Source organism: Centruroides sculpturatus, unplaced genomic scaffold (assembly GCF_000671375.1).
Source record: "Centruroides sculpturatus isolate CEXI.00-Female unplaced genomic scaffold, Cexi_2.0 scaffold307, whole genome shotgun sequence".
In the NCBI taxonomy this organism is placed as follows: domain Eukaryota; kingdom Metazoa; phylum Arthropoda; class Arachnida; order Scorpiones; family Buthidae; genus Centruroides; species Centruroides sculpturatus.
The window spans coordinates 182221-204761 of record NW_019384520.1 but is presented as its reverse complement, the minus strand read 5'-3'; the positions used below and the strand labels follow the sequence as shown (position 1 = coordinate 204761).

The 22541-nt window shown below is 24.8% G+C and overlaps 1 protein-coding gene across 1 annotated transcript in view; it reads left to right on the top strand.

Moving 5' to 3' along the window:
• Nucleotides 1-22541, top strand: part of LOC111622718 (ephrin type-B receptor 2-like) — a 48112-nt gene that overhangs the window by 19172 nt on the left and 6399 nt on the right. The window contains 12 exon segments of the mRNA XM_023365138.1: nucleotides 522-677; nucleotides 871-1173; nucleotides 1837-2051; nucleotides 2125-2206; nucleotides 2312-2423; nucleotides 8786-8862; nucleotides 9184-9228; nucleotides 9363-9506; nucleotides 9585-9832; nucleotides 9913-10011; nucleotides 20898-21008; nucleotides 21126-21347. Coding sequence (XP_023220906.1) covers nucleotides 522-677; nucleotides 871-1173; nucleotides 1837-2051; nucleotides 2125-2206; nucleotides 2312-2423; nucleotides 8786-8862; nucleotides 9184-9228; nucleotides 9363-9506; nucleotides 9585-9832; nucleotides 9913-10011; nucleotides 20898-21008; nucleotides 21126-21347 — 1814 coding nt within the window.

The following is a 22541-nucleotide window of genomic DNA, read 5'->3' as shown; positions in this document are numbered from 1 at the left end:
AACAAAAATAATTTTTTCTTTCCATAATTACTCCATAACTTTTAATTGATAGCTGACTTGTATATTTTTAAATAAGTTTTTTAGGAAATTTTAATTGATATGATTTCTCAAATTAGAAAAAATTAATGGAAATTTTGTCTATTTGACAAATGATTTATAGGTGTAAAGTCAGTGTCTCCATGCTACCAAATTATTCTTTCATTTCTAGACTTGTTTATGCAAATAAGTGTCAAATGCTATTACAAGAATGTTCAAGGTTGATTGATTTTACAATAAGTCAAATGTGATTTTCATTCTTTACAAGTTTGTTATGAGAAACAAGAAATTTAGATATTTTTATTCTGTTTACTAAAAAATCAACGAGATGTTTTAATAATGTTTTTATAAAAGAAATGTTTGAAATAATAGTAAAATTTATTGTAGAATTTTTATGTATAGACTGTAGAGAAATATCAAGTAAATAACAATAATTGTTGTAATTTTAATGACATATTAAACTATATTTAAAATCTTTATTTCAGTGTGTGATATTGGAACTTTCAAATCATCCATTGGTGATGAAAAATGCTCATCATGCCCATTACATAGCACAGCACCATACACAGGCTCAATTGAATGTAAATGTGATGATGGCTATTATAGATCACCAAAAGATCCTAAAAAGCAACCATGCACAGGTAAATATGTTTTAAGTGTCTTTGTATTTAATTATAAAAACAGAAAAAAGTACTGTACTTCAAAGATGTATAGTATTTTTTTTCTATTTTTAATACCGGTACTAAAGATTTAAATATTCAACATAAAATAGATTTATATAAAATTATAAGTGTAACTTATTGAAATAATTTCATTAGAATCTTGCTGTTTCAGAACCACCAACAGCTCCTCAAAACTTAACAGTCAGTTTCATTGATCAGTCTACTGTAGTATTAATGTGGCAAGCCCCATCTTATCTTGGTGGTCGTAATGATACTTTTTATAGAGTAGTATGTGATGCATGTGGGAATGCAGTATCATATATTCCTTCAGAAAATAAATTTAATGAAACTAAAGTAACAGTTAGTGGATTGCATCCAGTCACAACATATAGATTCCAAGTCTTTGCCGAGAATGGTGTTTCAGAATTTACTAAAAGCAAATATACCGACATTACAGTTACAACCGAAGCATCAGGTTTGTGAGAATTCTATTATATAATGTAAGATTAAGAGATCCTTTAATTATTTCAAAAGTATTCTTTTGAGTTGTAATAAATTTTAAGTTTTTAATTGACTATAAAAAGCAATTTATTAACTAGAGTTAACTGTTGAAATAATTTCAAAAAAGTGTTTTTGTTAAATTTACAAAATATACTATATAAAAATTATTTTCTTGCGGTAAATATTTCTTTTAATTTTCTATTTTTAAAACTTGTAATCTAAATTTTATTTTTTCTTTATGTAAAAAACTGAATTATTTTTGAATTGTTTGTTTTAAAACTTATTTAAAATATATTTTAATTAATATAAAAATATTTTAGTTACATTAAAAACATTAATGTATTTCTTATTAGTTTTTCATAAATTAAATTCAATTTTTTATATTTTTATGAAGCAATTTTATATTATTTAGTTTCCTATTTAAATATATTTTAAACAAAATAAACATAACAAAATATGTTACATAAATTTGAAAATGGGTTAATGTATTATATAATTTAATCAGTAAAATAAGTTCAAATTATAATACCACATTTTCATAAGCATTATAAAAAGCTTAGATTGTAAAAACATTAAACTTTTAAAATTATAAATATTGAATTATTGATTTATTGTTCTTTTAAAATTTTTCACGCAGTTCCATCTGCTGTTGCTAATGTAAGGGCAATCTCGGTAAAAAGTACAGAAATATTATTAACTTGGGATCCACCAGATGATCCATTTTCTGAAATTGAAGTCTACGAAATACGTTATTTTCAACGTAATTATGAAAAGAATGCATCGAGTATCTTGACAAAAAAAGAGGAAATCTCTTTCACCAATCTCAAACAAATAACTGAATATGGCTTTCAGGTAAATTCAGCATATTGAATTTATTTAATATTAAAATAAAAATATAAATCTGGGTTTACGTCTTTTGTTTTAGGTTCGCACAAAAACTACTCATGGATGGGGAGAATATAGTCGACCAACATATAAGTTTACAGGGCAATTAGTGAGTAGCCCAAGTATGTATCAATTATTATTTAAATTGTTATTGAAAAAAAAATTTTATTAAACATTATATTGCAAAAAAAATTATGAAATATTTAACTAATTTTTATTTATTTCAGCTCCGGTAGAAACTGATGATCCAGTACAAGTACCAATTATAGCTGGAGCAACAGTAGCCGTAATCGTATTATTAGTTGTCATAGTGGTTATGATTGTTTTATACATCAGAAGGTATGCTTATTACATGTGTATATATAAATTTAAAAAATTATTAACAATGAAAACAAGTTGCTGTGTTTCAGGAAAATTATATATATTATTAACATAACATAACATTTTTTTCATTTTCAATAAACAATGTAAAATGAATTTATAATTATGAAATTAGTATAATGGAATGTTAATTTGAAAAAAACAAATGAAATAGAATATTAATATATTATCAAATTACTCAATCAGAAAATTATGGTATATTGTTTAAAATATACCATAATTTTATGTATAATATGGTAAAAATATGGTAGATTGTTTAGGCCAAAAACCTTAAAAGGTTTTTGGCCTAAACAATCTATAAATTCTCTATACCTGAAAATCTAAAGGCTTTTTATTTTAAAAATAAATATGACTAAAAATCCATTCTTTATTTTCTAAGAGGATCTTTGTGACTGAATTCTGCAGATTCTAGCATGATGATGTTTTATCACTGCTGACTTCATTGTTTCTCCTCCTTTAACAACTGTTTTTATCACCAGTTAATGAATGTATTGTATGAAGAAGCTTTAGAAACATCTCTATTTTTGGCTGAAAAATCAAGTTTAAAGGGCTTATAAGATGAATCTTCTAATATTTTAACCTAAAGAAAAAGTGTTAAAATATTTAATAAAAGCAATTTTATTAGAAAAAATTTTTAATTTAAAACTATAAAATTTAAATTTAAATCTTTATATGAAATTATGAGTTGGTATTTTAAAATAAATTTAATACTCCATCAAATTTGTTTATGAATACATTTTACTAACTTTCAATGTAAATGCATTTTCATTTTGTAGGAAATATTTTGTGCAAAAGTAATATATACAGGATGAAAAAGTCACTATGTATCTACGTTATGTTGTTTGTATCAATAATATAGATGCTTGTGAGTTTATCAGTCTGTATAATGTGGCTTTATACAAGAATATGACTGTCTCTGTAACATATTTTTATATTAATATTATGATCATAAAATTTCTAATGATTGTATCATTAGATCTATTCTAGTTTGTACTTATAAATTTTATTTTATTTTTAGTGTAAGTGTATATATATAAATGTTTTCTGTTTATTTGAATAATGGACTAGAGAAGAGAATAAAAAAAGTTCAATGACTCCCATTCTCTTGTTTGGGGCTGCTGAGAGGATTATTAAGTGCTGGAACAAGACTAATACAGCCCCCCTCAACTACACATGGACACATAAATCAATGTCATAATTGTACATTTATTAATTTCATTCAAACATACTTGCAATTATATTAAAAAGAGGACAAGTACTTCTGTAAAACATAATAAAAACAATAATGAAACAATATACATAAATAATGAATTTAATACTAGATTGATTATAAGCTCATAACAGTTATTATAGTTGAAATGTAATGGCATTTGTATTCTGCTAAACAAAACGTGCTTTCCTAGCCTTTTTCCTGAAAAAATTGCAATCACATCATCAAAATCAATCATCTTTGCAAGATCAGACTCAATACTGAGTCTTGCCAATTCTACCGGTTATCCTGTGACATAGTTGATCTTAGATAATGTTTTATCCGCTTTAGTTTGCTGAATGATCACTCTGCAGAGATGAGAGTGGTAGAAATTATTAACAGAATACAGAGGCAGACATATATTTTTGGAAAGAGTCCTTCCAGCTTGTATCTTTTCAAGCAATTCAGTAGCTTCAATGGACTCAGTTGGCCCTCTCCAAAATTTGCTTGATGAACAGATGGAAATGACTTATCTCCATTACAAGATCTTCACTGATATCAGCAGGATATTGATCTGTGTTAGTTATGTGTGTTAAACATTGCTCAGGAAGATAAATTACTTTATTCAAAAGACAAATAGAATTTATTTATTCTATAACAGATTGCCCTGTTCTGTTCTCACATCACGTCATGTATGGTACAGTATTGCCAGTGCTCAACACGTGATGAGCAAAAGGTTATTGTTTAAAACAAAGAAAAAGTACAATAATCTGCCAGTAATTTTGATTTTTCTTTTAATTCATCTTGAGGAATTGATAGGTACTTCCAGACGAAGCTGAACTTCTCAGAAATGTTCACTGCAGCATTTAAATGAACAGTCAGTCTACCAATAACATTATCCAATTATTACATTATTACATAGAAGACAGACTTTTTGAAATAGGCTTCCTCGGGATTCATCAAATTCATCTGTTTTGACAAATCTACTTCTTCTGTAGCACCTTCGTCGTGGAACCTCTTTCTTTTGCATTTTATTTCACCCTGAGTTCCAAAGAGTTTCTATGCACTTCTATGCACAAATTAGAAGCAACATGCTTAGCTTTGCTCCACATACTTTTCCAGCTGTTCTGAAGATTTGTCAATTCTGAAATCAAGTTTTTTAAGTTGGACACTTCGACATCCAGCACTGAATTTCTGGACTGAACTGGAACTAATACTCAGTACCATACAACTGACATTCAGAGCTGGCCCTACCATAGGGCAAACAGAGCAGCCACTCCAGGTGCTAAGTCCTAGAGGGCACCTCAGTGGTAAAGAAAATTAAAGGGTGTAAATTAGGGGCAACCAAGGGGGGTGCCATAATAGGATCTTGCTCCATCCTAAAACTTGCCTCGGGCTGGCACTGCTGACATTATCACACAAATGAAGGATGTGACATAAGACAAAGCTCCATTAATCTTTGTTCTTGTTTTGACAGTTAGGTTCAACTCCAAAAGGTTTTCTAATACTAATGTGAAGCCTGGCAAATGGGCTACAAAGGGCTTTATAATTTCAACATGGTCTGACCATCATGTTGCCTCTATTTATTAATCTCATCACGTTTCTGTTTTTCCTTGCATTTTTGAGCTTCAGATTTTCGAGATACATTTCATAACCATTCATAAATTGAAATATATTCATAAACAAAATGAAACTAAACTTGCAAGTTTTAATAAATAAGTAATGAAATTAAAATTTAATACATTATATTAACTGTTCACTGAGTGTTCAGATTGATAAAGGTTATGTTAAACAAAACTGCCTTGCAGTTTTGCTATACACACAAAGTATAGATTAAAAAGTATATATTGAATATTGTTTTTCTTTTTAAAAATTTGGTTTTGTAATAAAAAACAAAATTTTCCCTTCATAGGCTCCCTTTGAGCTCCATGGGCCTCAGAACAATATACTGGCTGCACCTCCCTCTCCTCAGGCCTCTTGTTACATCTTTATTTGAACAAAAACAATATTACAATACACATTGATCAATCTTTTATTTTTCTACATAATCAAGTTTTTAAAAAAATTTGTTTCAGCACTGCATATGTTTTTTGATGTCTGAAGAAATCTAGGCCTAGTCTCTTAAAATACTTCCACATCATTGTCTAATTAAAAATGCTAACCTTGCTGAATGTCCTTCAGTTTGGGAGCAAGATCTGGGCTGTATGGGGAGAGTCCAATTGTTCCCAAGTGAATTTCTTCAAGAGTGCCATAACATTTTTGGCAACATGTGGCCAAACATTGTTATTGAGAAGGACCACGCTTTTGATACAGGCCTTTTCTTCAGAATAATTGCCTTTAACTTTTGTAAAATTTGACAATATCTTTGTCCATTCACAGTTTTTCAACTTGAGCATCTCCATCTTTGCAAAAATTGATTTGAGAGATTTGAGAGAGCCCACTTTATACAGATATGGCTACAACGTTTCATCAATTCCATTTAACCTGAGGTGTGGTTAGAAAGGTGACAACTCGAGACAATTATGGAAAAGATGTAGCTACATTTTCACATAATTGTAGCATCAGTATTTATGTTACAATAGTCAGGAAAAACTGTCAAATATTTTTTATTCTCTCTTATATTATTTAATATAGACTATTTTCTAACAAAATTTGAAACAAAAATTGTACAATATATAAATGAAACTGTTTTCTACAGGAGCTGCATTTGTTTACTATAACATAAACATTTACATTTATTTTTGCTCATCTTCAGCTTGAAATCACAAATGTTCAAAAAAGGAATTTCCATTAGAAGTTAACATAAATCATACAAATTGTCCAAATAAACAGAAATAACATTTTAATATAAGATAATTTTTATCCATGGTTTAAATACGAAATACTTTTTAACTAAAGACATTATTATTTTTAATTCAGCCAACTGAAAAAAATGGAAAAATAAATTAAATCTTACAAGTCTATTAAAAAGATAGAAAACTTAAAAGTTTTGATCTACAAATTAAGTTTTGTTTCAATAATATATTAAATACTTGCTATTTTCCTATTATTTGTAATATAACAGAAAATTACAATTTTAATTGATGACTTAGTTTTATTATTATTATTTAAATATTGTATATAAATTTAAATCTTGCTTTTATATTACTTTTCAGTATCATATTGTACATCTTATTAATTTTTTAAAAATAAATTTTAATGCTATAATTTCTAGTTAATTAATAATGATCATTTAATTGTTCATTAATGTGCAATGTATAGGGAATATAACATGGTGTATCTTTATGATTTTTTTAAAATTTATATTCCATAAGTAATTAGCAAAATACATTACAATCAATAACAACACAATAATATTAAGTTACAATTTTTAAAACAATTTAGTCAATCTGAGAGACTGTCATCAATTATAAAACCACTATAATTTAGGCAAATTTTATAAACAATTTTAGCTAAATTTGTCTGTATGCACTCATATTACCATGATTGCAAATGTTCTTTTATTTATCTTTCTAAAATGATAAAAGTCTATATTAGGTTTAATAATTACAATTATGTGATATTTAATTATTGAATTTGCTATTACTAGAATTTTCTGACAAAAATGAAAGTTTTATATTAATTTAATTCAAAATTATTTCATTACAGATTAAGATTTAAATTTCCAATTAGTAACTTAGAACACTTAATAGATTTTTAGTGTTTTTCATTGTCTTTTGCATTAACGAAAAAAATACTGAATGAAATAAGCATTAATCATTGTACTTAATATTGATCATATTTATTTAATTGTAGTAAGATATTTCTTAATGATGTTTAATAGAATTTTGTCACTCTTGAATACATCATTAATCTTCCAAAGCAACTTTTATTGCAAAATCCTAATTCTACTTTTAAATTGCACTTTCTTAATAGTGTCAAAACATCATTGAAGAGTACTTTTATTACATAATTTTTAAAATTAAGAAATGTGAAGAGAAGAAATCATTTAATTACTGTAAAATTTCCAACAAAATACAATAAACTTTTGATTGTTTAAATTAAATTAGAAAAAAATCTGAGATAATGAAATTCCTTGCCATTCATATAAAATATACAAATGCTTAAAATTTTAGAAAATATTGCAGTCCAATGTAATGGTACTCATGTAAATTCATTCAACATCTAGTATTAAATATTTTTATATATGAAATCTGTAGTTATATTGTAATTTTAGCAGTTATGTTGTACTATCCCATATCTGTCATGTTGCCTCTATTTATTAATCTCATCACGTTTCGGTTTTTCCTTGCATTTTTGAGCTTCAGATTTTTGAGATACATTTCATAACCATTCATAAATTGAAATATATTCATAAACAAAATGAAACTAAACTTGCAAGTTTTAATAAATAAGTAATGAAATTAAAATNTATATATGAAATCTGTAGTTATATTGTAATTTTAGCAGTTATGTTGTACTATCCCATATTTGCACTTACTTTATTTTCAGCATCTTAATTAAATTACTTTTGTATTCATCTAATCATGGATAATAGGAAGCTGTTACTCATTTATTATTTAGAAGTAATTGAATTAATAATTGTTAGAGCAATAAAAAATTCATTTTTTCCCCCAATTACTTTAAAGATTAAATTCAAGACATCTGCAGTTGATGAAAAAAATTGAAATACACTCACTGATCAGAGTAGAAAATCTTGAATATTTTCCAGTAATATGCCTGATTTAAATAGGTTTATTATTAATTTGTTACTTCAACTGAGTTTACGAAACAAAAATCTTGCATATTTTCAGTATTATGATTAAAATATGAATGTATCACATTCATCTCTAAATAATAATTGATTTAAATTAATTAAACATTAAACTTTAATATAGTGATTATACATTCGACGATATTTGTTTTAAGATAAAACATGTTGAAATACAATATTTTTTTTATTATTTAAAGGACTAAATTTTCAATTTACTGTGAAATATTTTTTCTTTATCTTTTTTAAAAAATAATTAAAATTATTTTTATATTTCATAAAAACTAATATTTTATAAGTAACCACAATTATATTTTAGAATAGTAATGATAATATATTCGTTTTAAAATATAATTTTAAAGCTTTCATTTTTATTTAAAGGAGTTCTGATGAATGCAATAAGAAGCAACCAAGTGATTGTGATACTTTAGAATATCATACTGGTGAAGGTAAAAAATGTAAGTAGAATATAAATATTTAAGTATCTCTGAAGCAGTTAAGGTAATGAATATCTTCAATAAATAACAAATTTAAATAACTCAATATTAATTGTTATTAATTTAAATACATTTCCAAAATTACATCAAAACTTAAAAATATTACTAAATAAATAAAATTCTAAAAAAATCCAAAGCTAATATTTAATATTTTAAATGCATAATAATTCCTATAATCTAACTCAATAATTATAAATCTATTAATGCTGCTAACTTTTGCGCTTTGGTAATTTAAACTATAACAATGCTAATTTACTATACATTTTATGCTTTTTTAAACAGTAGTAACAGCTTTAGATCATCCTCCTATTGTTCCTACTGCTTTGTGTAAGTAATTATTAAAAAGTAATATTTTATAATACTAAATGAATATTGCTTTTCTGCTAACATTAAATAACAACAAAATTCCTGTTGTTGTTATAAATTAAGTTCCCCACATGACCAAGTCTATCCCCTTTCAGTGACAACTCCCTTGTTTACTCACTGTGCAGCTACCCGATCTTACGTAGATCCACATACTTACGAAGATCCAAACCAGGCAGTTCGAGAATTCACAAAAGAAATCGATGCCTCACATATCACTATTGAAGCAATTATTGGAGGAGGTAAGTTTATAAAAGTTAAAAAAATAAATTACATTTTCTAATACATAATCTACTAATTGAACATTTTGTAATTATCAGGTGAATTTGGCGATGTATGTAGAGGCAATTTAAAAATTCCTGGACAGCCAGAAATTACAGTTGCTATTAAAACTCTTAAGCCTGGTTCATCAGATAAAGCTAGAATGGATTTCCTGACAGAAGCCAGCATAATGGGGCAGTTTGATCATCCTAATGTTATATATCTACAAGGAGTAGTCACTAAAACTAATCCTGTTATGATAATTACTGAGTATATAGAAAATGGATCATTAGATACATTTCTTAGGGTAACAATTAAGAGTAACCAAATTATTTGAAATAATGTGTATTTATATAAATTTATTAAATGTTTTTAATGTAATTTTAGGCAAATGATGGAAAATTTCAAGTAATACAATTAGTTGGGATGTTGAGAGGAATTGCAGCTGGAATGCAATATCTCTCAGAAACTAACTATGTTCATAGGGTAAGTTATCATTTTAAATATATATATATGAATAATATAATATTATATATATATAATCTTAACACTAATATTTTTACTAATTTTCTACAAGTTTTTTGATAAGTTCTAAATATTGTTTCTTTATTATAATCTTGTAATCATTTAAAATTCCAAAATGTGATCCAAAAATTTAAAAGAATATGAAACTTTATTAAAGGAATCTGGAATGCAATAATTTTTACAAAAAGTTATTCACATTATTATATTAAAAGATTAAACACTCACTTATATCCTCAACAATGTAAATTAATTATTTGATTTGTAATGGTTTAAGAATTTACATTAGTTTTGTCTTAAAGTAATTACACTTAAATGTGTTTACTGAAAATCTGGTTGTCTTGGTATAATTACTTAGTGAGTTTTATTTATATTAAGTTACTGCAGTTCTCCTACCAAATAATGATGCAAATAATGTATTCTTTAATTGAAGTAATTTATACATGATTTTTAAAGTAAACAAATTATTATATGGATTACATAATGACATTATATAATATAAATAATTTGATGGTACCAATACTTCACTTGAGACTATTTTATATTAAAGTTTTAATACAAATTTTTAGTTTTCGTTATTGTGTACAAATGAATCACTTTAAATAATTGTTTATATGTTGTTTAATAAATTAGTTTAATATTTTGTCAATAGTAAACAATTAGTAATGTTTATTTTCAATTAAAGATTAATGACTAAAATATTTGTTTAAACTGTAAGATTTCTAATTTATTATTTTTTTAAAATAGAATCATAGGAAAAGTACATGAATATATATAACAAAATATTCATATATTATTCTTAGAAAGATAAACAAAAAAGTAAAGGCATTTTAAAATTTTTATTTCAAAAACATTATTTATTGTAGACTATTCCATGAATTATATATGATGAATCTATATTACTTCACACTTGCATTCAAAAAGACAGCAAATTCTTAATTTAATACATTGTTTGGTTTTAGACAGACATAAAAATGTATCTTTGATTATGCATTTTAAATATAAGAATATAAAAGACATTACAAAATTTTTTCCAGTTCAGCTTGAATTTCATTTTTCAAACTAATTTAAATGAACAATGTTATCATATTTTAAAAATTATTTAAATGAACAGTAATTCATTTTAAGTAAACAATTAAATATTTCAATAAAATTGTTTAGTTTTAGATATAATGAATTAATTACAAAATTTAAAATAATTGTGAAATAAATTATTCTTATTCAGCAATCAGGATAAAAGTAACTGTTATAAAATATTAAAATGGCTGAATTTATTATAAAATTAAATATGAATCAATGCTATTTTCAAAATCTTCTGAAAATTGTCTCCATGAATTGAGCTAATTTTAGCAGCAATTGCTATAATGTTGCAATTTAGAATACTCCTACTTGAAGAAACTTGGATATGTTGACCACTTCAAGTTGATATTTTTAGCAACCACTTCCATTAGTACAGAGTGCAGACTACTATACAAATCTCTTTTCTGTCTATAGTTCTTGACTGACATGACTAAAGTAAATATATGATTTTATTATTTTCATTTAACAATTATTCATTATATTTAGTAAACATAAGATGATGATTATTATTATGACATTTAAATTTTAATAATTTTATCTAATCATACAAAAATGATTAAAACTATTTAAGCATTTAAATGATTTATTTAAATCTATTTTGGTACTTTTAACAAATTGTCATCAAATACAGATCAATCATATTTTTTACTATTGAAAATTTTGGTTTGAAAATGAGTCAGATCTTTGTTTTTTTCAAGTTTTTATATCTAAATGACATTCAAATCAATACACAGTATTTTCATACCAAATAATATAATTTATGCAGAGTATTTTTATGGATGTTTACTATTGAAGGATAAAATATTCAAAGTAAAAGTAAAATGAAAATTTTTAATAAATTTTACTAATATTTTTATTGGTTTCAAAAAAGCTTGAAAAGTTTTTCAAGATAATTTTCGGAATATAAGACTAATAAACTTAATGAATGGAATGAAAAGGAATTGATGCTGAAGAACATTGATATTGTGAAAATAAATAAGTGTAAAGTTTATTTTGAAAATTTTTAGTAAGTATAAACAAAGAGGGAGATGAATAATGATAAAGTTTGAAATAATATAATTGCCAAAAATTATGCAAGATGTGGAAAATAAGCAGATGCTATATTACTATAGATTTCTGTCTAGTGGAATATAAATTTCTACTTTAGCATTTAATTAGATAAGTAATATAAAGAGCATATTATATTAATATATTCTTTATATTATAGCAATATTTCAGTAATCAGAGAATATTATTGCAAATACCTTGGTAATGTACAGCATAATATCTTTTCATCTGAGCACATTCAGGTATTCATTCAAGCTCAAGTAATTTCTCTTTGGCATTTGCATAGAGAAAAATATCAATGGAAGACAAATCTGATGATTAAGACATTGAATGGCTCATCTTTAACCTATCCAGTGAATCCTATTTGCAAAATCCAAATAATTAATTGCTGCTACATTATGGAGCTATTTCATCATATTTATAACTGCAGTTTGATAACATATTCAAAACTGTCATGTTAATACTTATTTTAATTTGATGCTCTGCTTCTTGGAGTTATAAATATGTCAAAATAGTTATTCTTGTTAATCTATTTACACACAAAAACTCAATTATTCACTGTCAAAGTATCAGTTATACATTCCAGAAATTGTCAAGAAACTTTAGAAGCATTTCCCCTTTAAAAAACCAGTGTTAAAACATCAGCCTAGTTAATTAAGAACTTTTTTCTTCATATGTTTACTCAAAGAATCATCTCTCATTGGGTTGTACCAACTAATACAAAACATCCTACATCACTTGTATAAATAGTTGTTAAATTCTTTCTTGTATATATAAACATAATTAATGTGATTTTCCAATTTTAATTAATTAAAATAGATTAAATATATTAATATTAAAAAACCATAGAAATATTTATGTTAATTTAGATATAAGTTAACTTCATTTTCTGAATTTGTAAGTTGCAAATTTGAAAATATTAGAGATTATGAAGTAAAATAATCAGCTAGCAGACAATAGGGCAGATCCAGTCGGCAGAGAGTTTTTGTTTTATTTAATGATACCAAAAGTTCAAGTTCAAATTTTTGTTTTTATAAATAGGGATAAAATATCTTTTAATTCATTACTTCACATTTTCCTTAATAATTATTAATTATAAATATGATAATTAATTCAAAGTGGATGTTTAGGAAAATAACAATTTATATTTATCTTGACTTATCCTCATTTATGTCAAAAAAAAAAGGGTTTAAAATACTGAAAATTTGATAGATTGGTTTAAAAGTAAAATATTATATTAAAATTTAAAAATAATATTTAAACTTTTCTAATCAAAAGCTACATAAAGCTTGTTAAGTAAATGAAGAATTGTTTATACAACATTCCTAGCTCGACAAAGATATTCCTTCTCTCCTTATTTGTTGATTGTCAGTAAAATACTAACTAAAGATCAAATATTTATTTCATTAAGTAAAAGTTTTCAAAATTATAGTATTGCAGTTGAAATGATAAAAAAATATTTATCTTTTATTTATTGTATTAATTAATAATTATATATTATATTTGTTATGTAATATGAAGTATTTTTTTAATTTCACTAATTATTTATACACGAAATTAATGACAGTATAAACTCTTTTTATAATTTAAAAACAGACAAGAAGCTATACCCAATTATTTGATTTTGGTGAAATAAGATAGATAAATTTTAAATAACTAAAAACTTTTTGCCCAACAAAAAGAAATATTTAAATATCTATCTAAATTAATTTATTCAAATAAAAATTTTTATATTAATGAATTCTATCATCAAATGACTTATATTTAATATATAATAGCCAAATGGAAACAAATCTTGCTAATTTCTGTTTTGTGATGTTTAATCATTACATTTATGTTATTTAATGATACATATGTCACATAATCACATAGAACATTCATTTTTATATATTAGAATATATCATAAATATCTTATATCTGTCATAAATAGAATATAAATTAGTTTTTCTAAATAAAATTAAGATTCTCTTAGACATTGTTTTTGACAGTCTTTTTTTGTGATAAAGCAAATAGCAAAAACACAGTTGTTATAAATACATCTATATCATTAAAAAAACTAAAAATATTGGTGTAAAATTGTAAAAATCGACTAATAGAAAATTAGTTAAAATTTAGAAATGTATTTGAGAAGACAAATATAATTATATTTTAGATTTCATGATACTTATGTGCCCTCTAGCTATGGGAAGTAACAAAATCACTTATAACATTTATATCAATCTTATTGATAGATTTAACACTGGCAATTGTAATCTGCTAATGTTGCCTTATATAATTTAATTTCTAGGAAAAGAATTTAACAAAAATACAAAAAACAATATTTGCTGTTCAATTTTTGCACAAAATTTTTATTTTATTAAGAAATTCTGTGATAAATAGTAATTTACTTATTTTAAGCTTTTCATCTTTATATGTAACTATTCTTCTTTAAGCTCACCTTGCTTAAATATTATTTAAGACTTGTCATACACCAATGATAAGACTTTTAAACTGTAGTGTTGTTAATTATTTTATTAACAAAAATAATTCCTACAATTTATATTATTACAGTATGCACAATTTAAAAATCCTATCATTGGTTGTATGATAAGTTCTAAATATATAAGCAAGAAGGTGAGCTTAAAGAAGTACAGTAATTTATTTTATAATAAATTTAATTCTTTGTAAAAAATATTTTCTGCTAGTATAGCAAGCCCTCAATTTAACTGACAAAAAATTCCTGTCCTAAAAGTAAAATTTATAAATTATTTTTGTGAATAGAACACTATAAGATAGCTAACTGAGTATAAATTACTCAATGTACGTTATATTATTTTACTCATATTTATATACTGCAATAACATCTGAATACATCCTGTATATTGTAAGTTCATTATTAATGTATGTTTTTAAAACACATTCAAGAGACTTTTGGCAGTAGTGGACATTCTTCATTATACAGCGGAACCTCTATATTTGTAATATTCAATATTCGTCACATTTTGATGACTTTTTTATTTTTTTATATTCGTCAGTATTTTCTGTATTCATGTTCATTCCCTACACCAGAAGTGGCACTACAATTGCACGCCTGCGCCGATCAGCTAGCTGTAGTTAATCAATCTGCTTTGTGTAGTTGTCATGTGTGTTGTTGAGTTATTGAAAAATAATCAATGCGAGAAACCAAGTTCCAATCACTCCAAAGTGGCATCCAAATGTTGCTATAGTCAACCAAAATACAAATACATTCAATGTAATGTAATTGCCTACCCAATTATTTGATTTTAGTGAAATAAGATAGATAAATTTTAAATAACTAAAAACTTTTTGCCCAACGAAAAGAAATATTTAAATATCTATCTAAATTAATTTATTCAAATAACAGTTTTTATATTAATGAATTCTATCATCAAATGACTTATATTTAGTGTATAATAGCCAAATGGAAACAAATCTTGCTAATTTCTGTTTTGTGATGTTTAATCATTACATTTATATTATTTAATGATACATGTCACATAATCACATAGATATATTCTAAGATATAAAAATGAATGTTCTATCATAAATAGAATATAAATTAGTTTTTCTAAATAAAATTAAGATTCTCTTAGACATTGTTTTTGACAGTCTTTTTTTGTGATAAAGCAAATAGCAAAAACACAGTTGTTATAAATACATCTATATCATTAAAAAAACTAAAAATATTGGTGTAAAATTGTAAAAATCGACTAATAGAAAATTAGTTAAAATTTAGAAATGTATTTGAGAAGACAAATATAATTATATTTTAGATTTCATGATACTTATGTGCCCTCTAGCTATGGGAAGTAACAAAATCACTTATAACATTTATATCAATCTTATTGATAGATTTAACACTGGCAATTGTAATCTGCTAATGTTGCCTTATATAATTTAATTTCTAGGAAAAGAATTTAACAAAAATACAAAAAACAATATTTGCTGTTCAATTTTTGCACAAAATTTTTATTTTATTAAGAAATTCTGTGATAAATAGTAATTTACTTATTTTAAGCTTTTCATCTTTATATGTAACTATTCTTCTTTAAGCTCACCTTGCTTAAATATTATTTAAGACTTGTCATACACCAATGATAAGACTTTTAAACTGTAGTGTTGTTAATTATTTTATTAACAAAAATAATTCCTACAATTTATATTATTACAGTATGCACAATTTAAAAATCCTATCATTGGTTGTATGATAAGTTCTAAATATATAAGCAAGAAGGTGAGCTTAAAGAAGTACAGTAATTTATTTTATAATAAATTTAATTCTTTGTAAAAAATATTTTCTGCTAGTATAATATAATAAGCCCTCAATTTAACTGACAAAAAATTCCTAAGTAAAATTTATAACTTATTTTTGTGAATAGAGCACTATAAGAGAGCTAACTGAGTATAAATTACTCAATGTACATTATATTATTTTACTCGTATTTATATATTGCAATAACATCTGAATACATCCTGTATATTGTAAGTTCATTATTAATGTATGTTTTTAAAACACATTCAATTTAAGAGACTTTTGGCAGTAGTGGACATTCTTCATTATACAGTAGAACCTCTATATTCGTAATATTCAATATTCGTCACATTTTGATGACTTTTTTGTTTTTTTATATTCGCCAGTATTTTCTGTATTCATGTTCATTCCCTACACCAGAAGTGGCACTACAATTGCACGCCCGCGCCGATCAGCTAGCTGTAGTTAATCAATCTGCTTTGTGTAGTTGTCGTGTGTGTTGTTGAGTTATTGAAAAATAATCAATGCGAGAAACCAAGCTCCAAAGTGGCTCCCAAATGTTGCTATAGTCAACCAAAATACAAATACATTCAATGTAATGTAATTGCCTACTTCAGAAAAGTTTTAAAAAGCAGACAAAAACACACAACACTGGACAAGTTCTTTATTAAATCAAGTGCTACTGAATCATCACCCATGATCATAATTGGAATTGACTAATGTTTTAATTGATATGTCTTCTTCTAAACAACAATACTATATTAATAATACTGTTCTTTCCCTTCTACCACTATACTGTATTTATTTAGTACAATAAAGATAAAGTTTTACAAACAACATAATTTTTATTCTTGTACCTTTTTTTCAGGATGGAATGGATTAATTGAATATCAGTTATTTATTATGAGAAAAACTGTTTCTATATTTGTCATATTCCATATTTGTTAGGTCCTTAGGAACAGATTAATGACAAATATAGATGTTCCACTGTATATATATTTATTTAAAATTTATATCCAGACATAACAAACAGTAATTTTACACACTGGAAAATTTTAAATACAATCTTCTCAAAGATTTATAAATAAAAATAAATGCAAGTTTTAAGATATTTTTGTTATATTCAAAAGAATCAGAATACATAAAAATTTCATTACATATCTATTAATTTGAATATAATATATATTTGTATAATGTGCTTGTAATATCATACAAATAATTTTCCCTTATAACTAAATGTAAATGCACAAAAAGAAATTAATTAATTGAATTCAGTAATATCAAGTGGAATAAGACAATTTAAAAACAAACTGTAAATTAAATTACTGGTATAAATATAAAATCAAATGAGTTTAAATTGGCTGTAATTTTTTTCATTTGATATATCTACATACATTAGATATTCCAATTATTATTATTATTTGTATATAATTAGTTTATATATTTTAAATATGGTAAAATTTCTACATTCCAGTTAATTAATTATTTTCTAATTGGATAATCTGATATCAATTTCTGAAATTTAATTGTATGTCAGTGTTATAAGCATAATTTTTTTAAGCTAATTATAATATATAATTATTATTTTTAATCATTTTAATTTTTATAGTATATAATTATAAAATACAAAGTCTATACTTAAGCTGTAGTTTATATCAACTTCTAATCATGTTTGTTCTGATATATGACCATTAATATTTAATAATGGTTGGATTTATGCCAAAAACTGCAATTATAGGTTGGAAGTAATAGAAGGAAAAACATAAAATATCTCACAATAGAATTTCTTTATTTTTATGTTTACTGATATTTCTGATATCCGGGACAATTAAATAAACAATTATTTTTATGTCCTAAATATTTTATAAAATGTATTATACAAAGAACTAGCTTTTTCCTTGGGATAAAATAATATTCTATTTGATTTTTATTTTTAAAATGATCTTGTAGTTCAAACATATCATTATTTCATTATTGTATTCAGAAACTGGAATACATTCAAACATTAAACAAATTTTTACAGTATTAAACTACTGATATGCAATTATGTTTTCACATAAACTGGATGTATAGATCTAGAAAAATAGATGTATAATTATATTTATAATAGCTTTAATATCTTTATTAACAATTTAATGAATTTATTCTTATTGCATTTTTATAAGTATAAAATTTGAAAAATATTTTATTTTCTAAAATATATTATGAGCATAACCATTTAAAAACATAGAAATATACTTTAAGCTACCGGTACCCATAAACTATATTATCCTCTGTAAGATATTTTAATATCATTACAATGAAAATAAAAGTATCATTTAAATAAATAGATAAAACTATTCAATTATTATTTTACTAAAATATATATTAATTGTAAATGGTTATATGAGTGTGTATGCAATTATCTAGAACAATTTCGGGTGGAAATTACATGGAATTTCATTTTATATGGTACACTCTGATATTACAGTATGGTTTTATGTGTAATTGTATAATTCAATACAATAGTGTTTCTTTTAGTTTTACTAACTATTTATGTAAAACTTATANAATAATTGTATTTGATTTTTATTTTTAAAATGATCTTGTAGTTCAAACATATCATTATTTCATTATTGTATTCAGAAACTGGAATACATTCAAACATTAAACAAATTTTTACAGTATTAAACTACTGATATGCAATTATGTTTTCACATAAACTGGATGTATAGATCTAGAAAAATAGATGTATAATTATATTTATAATAGCTTTAATATCTTTATTAACAATTTAATGAATTTATTCTTATTGCATTTTTATAAGTATAAAATTTGAAAAATATTTTATTTTCTAAAATATATTATGAGCATAACCATTTAAAAGCATAGAAATATACTTTAAGCTACCGGTACCCATAAACTATATTATCCTCTGTAAGATATTTTAATATCATTACAATGAAAATAAAAGTATCATTTAAATAAATAGATAAAACTATTCAATTATTATTTTACTAAAATATATATTAATTGTAAATGGTTATATGAGTGTGTATGCAATTATCTAGAACAATTTCGGGTGGAAATTACATGGAATTTCATTTTATATGGTACACTCTGATATTACAGTATGGTTTTATGTGTAATTGTATAATTCAATACAATAGTGTTTCTTTTAGTTTTACTAACTATTTATGTAAAACTTCTAACCTTGAATCCCCCTCCTTATGTCAAACTAGACTGTCAGCATGTTGAACAGCCTGTATATATATTTTTCTTTCTAAATTTCACACATCTCAACATTGTCCCTCTTTAAGTTGAACCCACCAGGTACCAACCAACCTATTAAGTTTTGCAAATCTTTTTGGTGCATTGCCTGATAAAGTAGCTTTAATACAGCTAGATAAGTAAGCCAATGAGTGATATAGCCCATTTTATTTGGAACAGCTATGTCATTTTTGATGTAATGTATTATGTGAAACTTGATTTTTGAATAAATTCAGTGTAACATAGAGGTAATTTTGTGATATATCTACATTCAAGATATTTATTTAAAACATTATTACAGTCTCATATATTGTTGTAAAATGATTCAAATAAATATAATATACTTAAGTATATTACAGAATTATATTGTTATTCTACTGTTTTACATTACATTCGAATAAAATTATTCTATTTTTCATATATAGTAGACTCTTGCTAATCTAGCCATTCCTTGCACAGAGAATTGCTGGATTAGCAAGAGTGCCAGATTACCAAGTGTATAGGACTAAAAGCAATGAATGGCATGGCTTGTTGCTCTTCTGTACTGATTCTTTTTGGAGCTGTACTTTGTTATTGTTGAATTATGCACAGGGATATAGTAATTCAAATTTAATCCTTTATTAAAGTTAATGTTATAAGTTTAGTTGTTGAGCTGAGAGTGCATAGTATATAGGACTAAAAGCAGTCAATGACAGGCATGGCTTGTTGCACTTCTGTACTGATTCTTTTTGGAGCTGTACTTTGTTATTGTTGAATTATGCACAGGGATATAGTAATTCAAGTTTAATCCTTTATTAAAGTTAATATTATAAGTTTACTATATGTATTTAAAAAAATAATAAGCATGAATAAGAGAAAGATATTTTGATGGGTATGCCAGAGAATTGAGAGGTGCATTAGCAAGAGTCCAGTGTGCTTCCTTATTGAGAACTCTAACTCAAACTAGCCATTTTTTGGTCCCTTCAAATTTGAGATTTACAGGTTTTACTGCACTATACTTTCAATTTTATTGAAGATGCAGTTATTAAATTTTGCTAATAATTAATATATATCTTAATGCTAAATAATAATTGATAATGCTAATAATATTTGCTAAAATAAATATATATCAATATAGATTAATAAACATGAATCCTTGATGGTACGTTTAGATATTTTAATAGAAATTTTTGCTTTTTTTTATTTTTATAAAATTACGATTATTTTATTTTTTTCCTAATAGGATCTTGCAGCTAGAAATGTTTTAGTTAGTGCCAATCTTATTTGTAAAATAGCTGATTTTGGTTTATCTCGGGAGATTGAAAGTGCTACAGAAGGAGCATATACTACTAGAGTATGTATTATTATTTTTTCTCTTACATTTAAATTATTGAAATTATATAAGAAATAATATTTTAAAAGTTTACATTCATACATAAGTAATTCTAAAATGTGTAAAATGTGTGTGCAGGGAGGAAAAATACCGGTCCGATGGACAGCTCCGGAAGCAATTGCATTCCGAAAATTTACATCAGCAAGCGATGTGTGGAGTTTTGGAATCGTCTGTTGGGAGGTTATGTCTTATGGCGAACGACCATATTGGAATTGGTCTAATCAAGATNAATGTATTACTTGGCTTTAATTTGAGTATGTTTTTCGCGTTGGAACGAATTATTTGATTTTACATGTAATCGTATGGGAAAAGATGATCCACCTTACGACATTTTCATGATACGATCTCAGTTTCGGAACGGATTAATTTCGTATCCTGAGGTACCACTGTAATAACCTTCAAATAATAGCCTCTGTTATATTCCTTGAAGACATATTTACTTTAAAATGTATCCCAATACATAAATTGATGTAATATTAATATATTGTTCTGTAATATACTGAATTGATAATGAGCTGAACTTACTATTTGGCTAATAATCTATTACATTGATGGTAAAATACATTGACAATAAAATTAAGCATCAAAACTTCAGTGTACTCCTCATATAACAATCTTCATTAAAAAGTACATAGAAGCATCTATACGTAAAGTGAAATTTAAATCAAAATTGTTATTAGCAGACTTTTTGAAAATATTGTCAGTGAAATATAATAAAATTAGTTCTGAAGTTTTTGTTGAAGGAATTAATGAAGTAATACTTTATACATAAAACATTATACTAAAAAATATTAATAGTTTAGATTTGCAATCTAAACTGCTTTAGGAGAGCTTCACGGTAAAATTTACAGTTTTGCATGAATATTTTTTCAGTTATTCAAACCTTGTTTGTTATGATTAGTATAATGCAAGGATATTGATACTATATATTTAGTTTTAGAGATTTGGGCTTTTATGATGGACTGTTTTGAACTTGTTTATTCATGAGAAAATTTGTAAGCTAGTTCTTTGATTGAGCACAATCAGCTTTAAAACTAACTTGAAAATTGAGATTTTTATATTTCTTCCATATTAAAATATTGTATGATATCATATATAATATTTTTATTATCTTTGTAAACTCAAAGTTGTGGTTTTATTATATATAAATAAACCACACAAGCGCTTTTTTTGTAAACATAAAATTTAATGAAGTTTTACTGTTACTGTGCCACAAATCTTTATTCTTTATCAACTTTTACATCAAACACAGTAATGTGTAATGTCTACAGACAAGAAAGAACTACTTCAACTTTAAAAATAAACACAATATAATCTGTTAAAAGAGTCTACGTGATTCTTTTTTTATTTTTGTGAAAAATCAACATCTTTATTTTTAAAAGATCTTAATATAGGTATGATTGTTAGAAAGGTAGTGTTTTGTAATTTTACTTTGTTTAAAATAAACATCATATGTATGCACAAGCACATAATAATGGGTCTTTAAACCAAAAA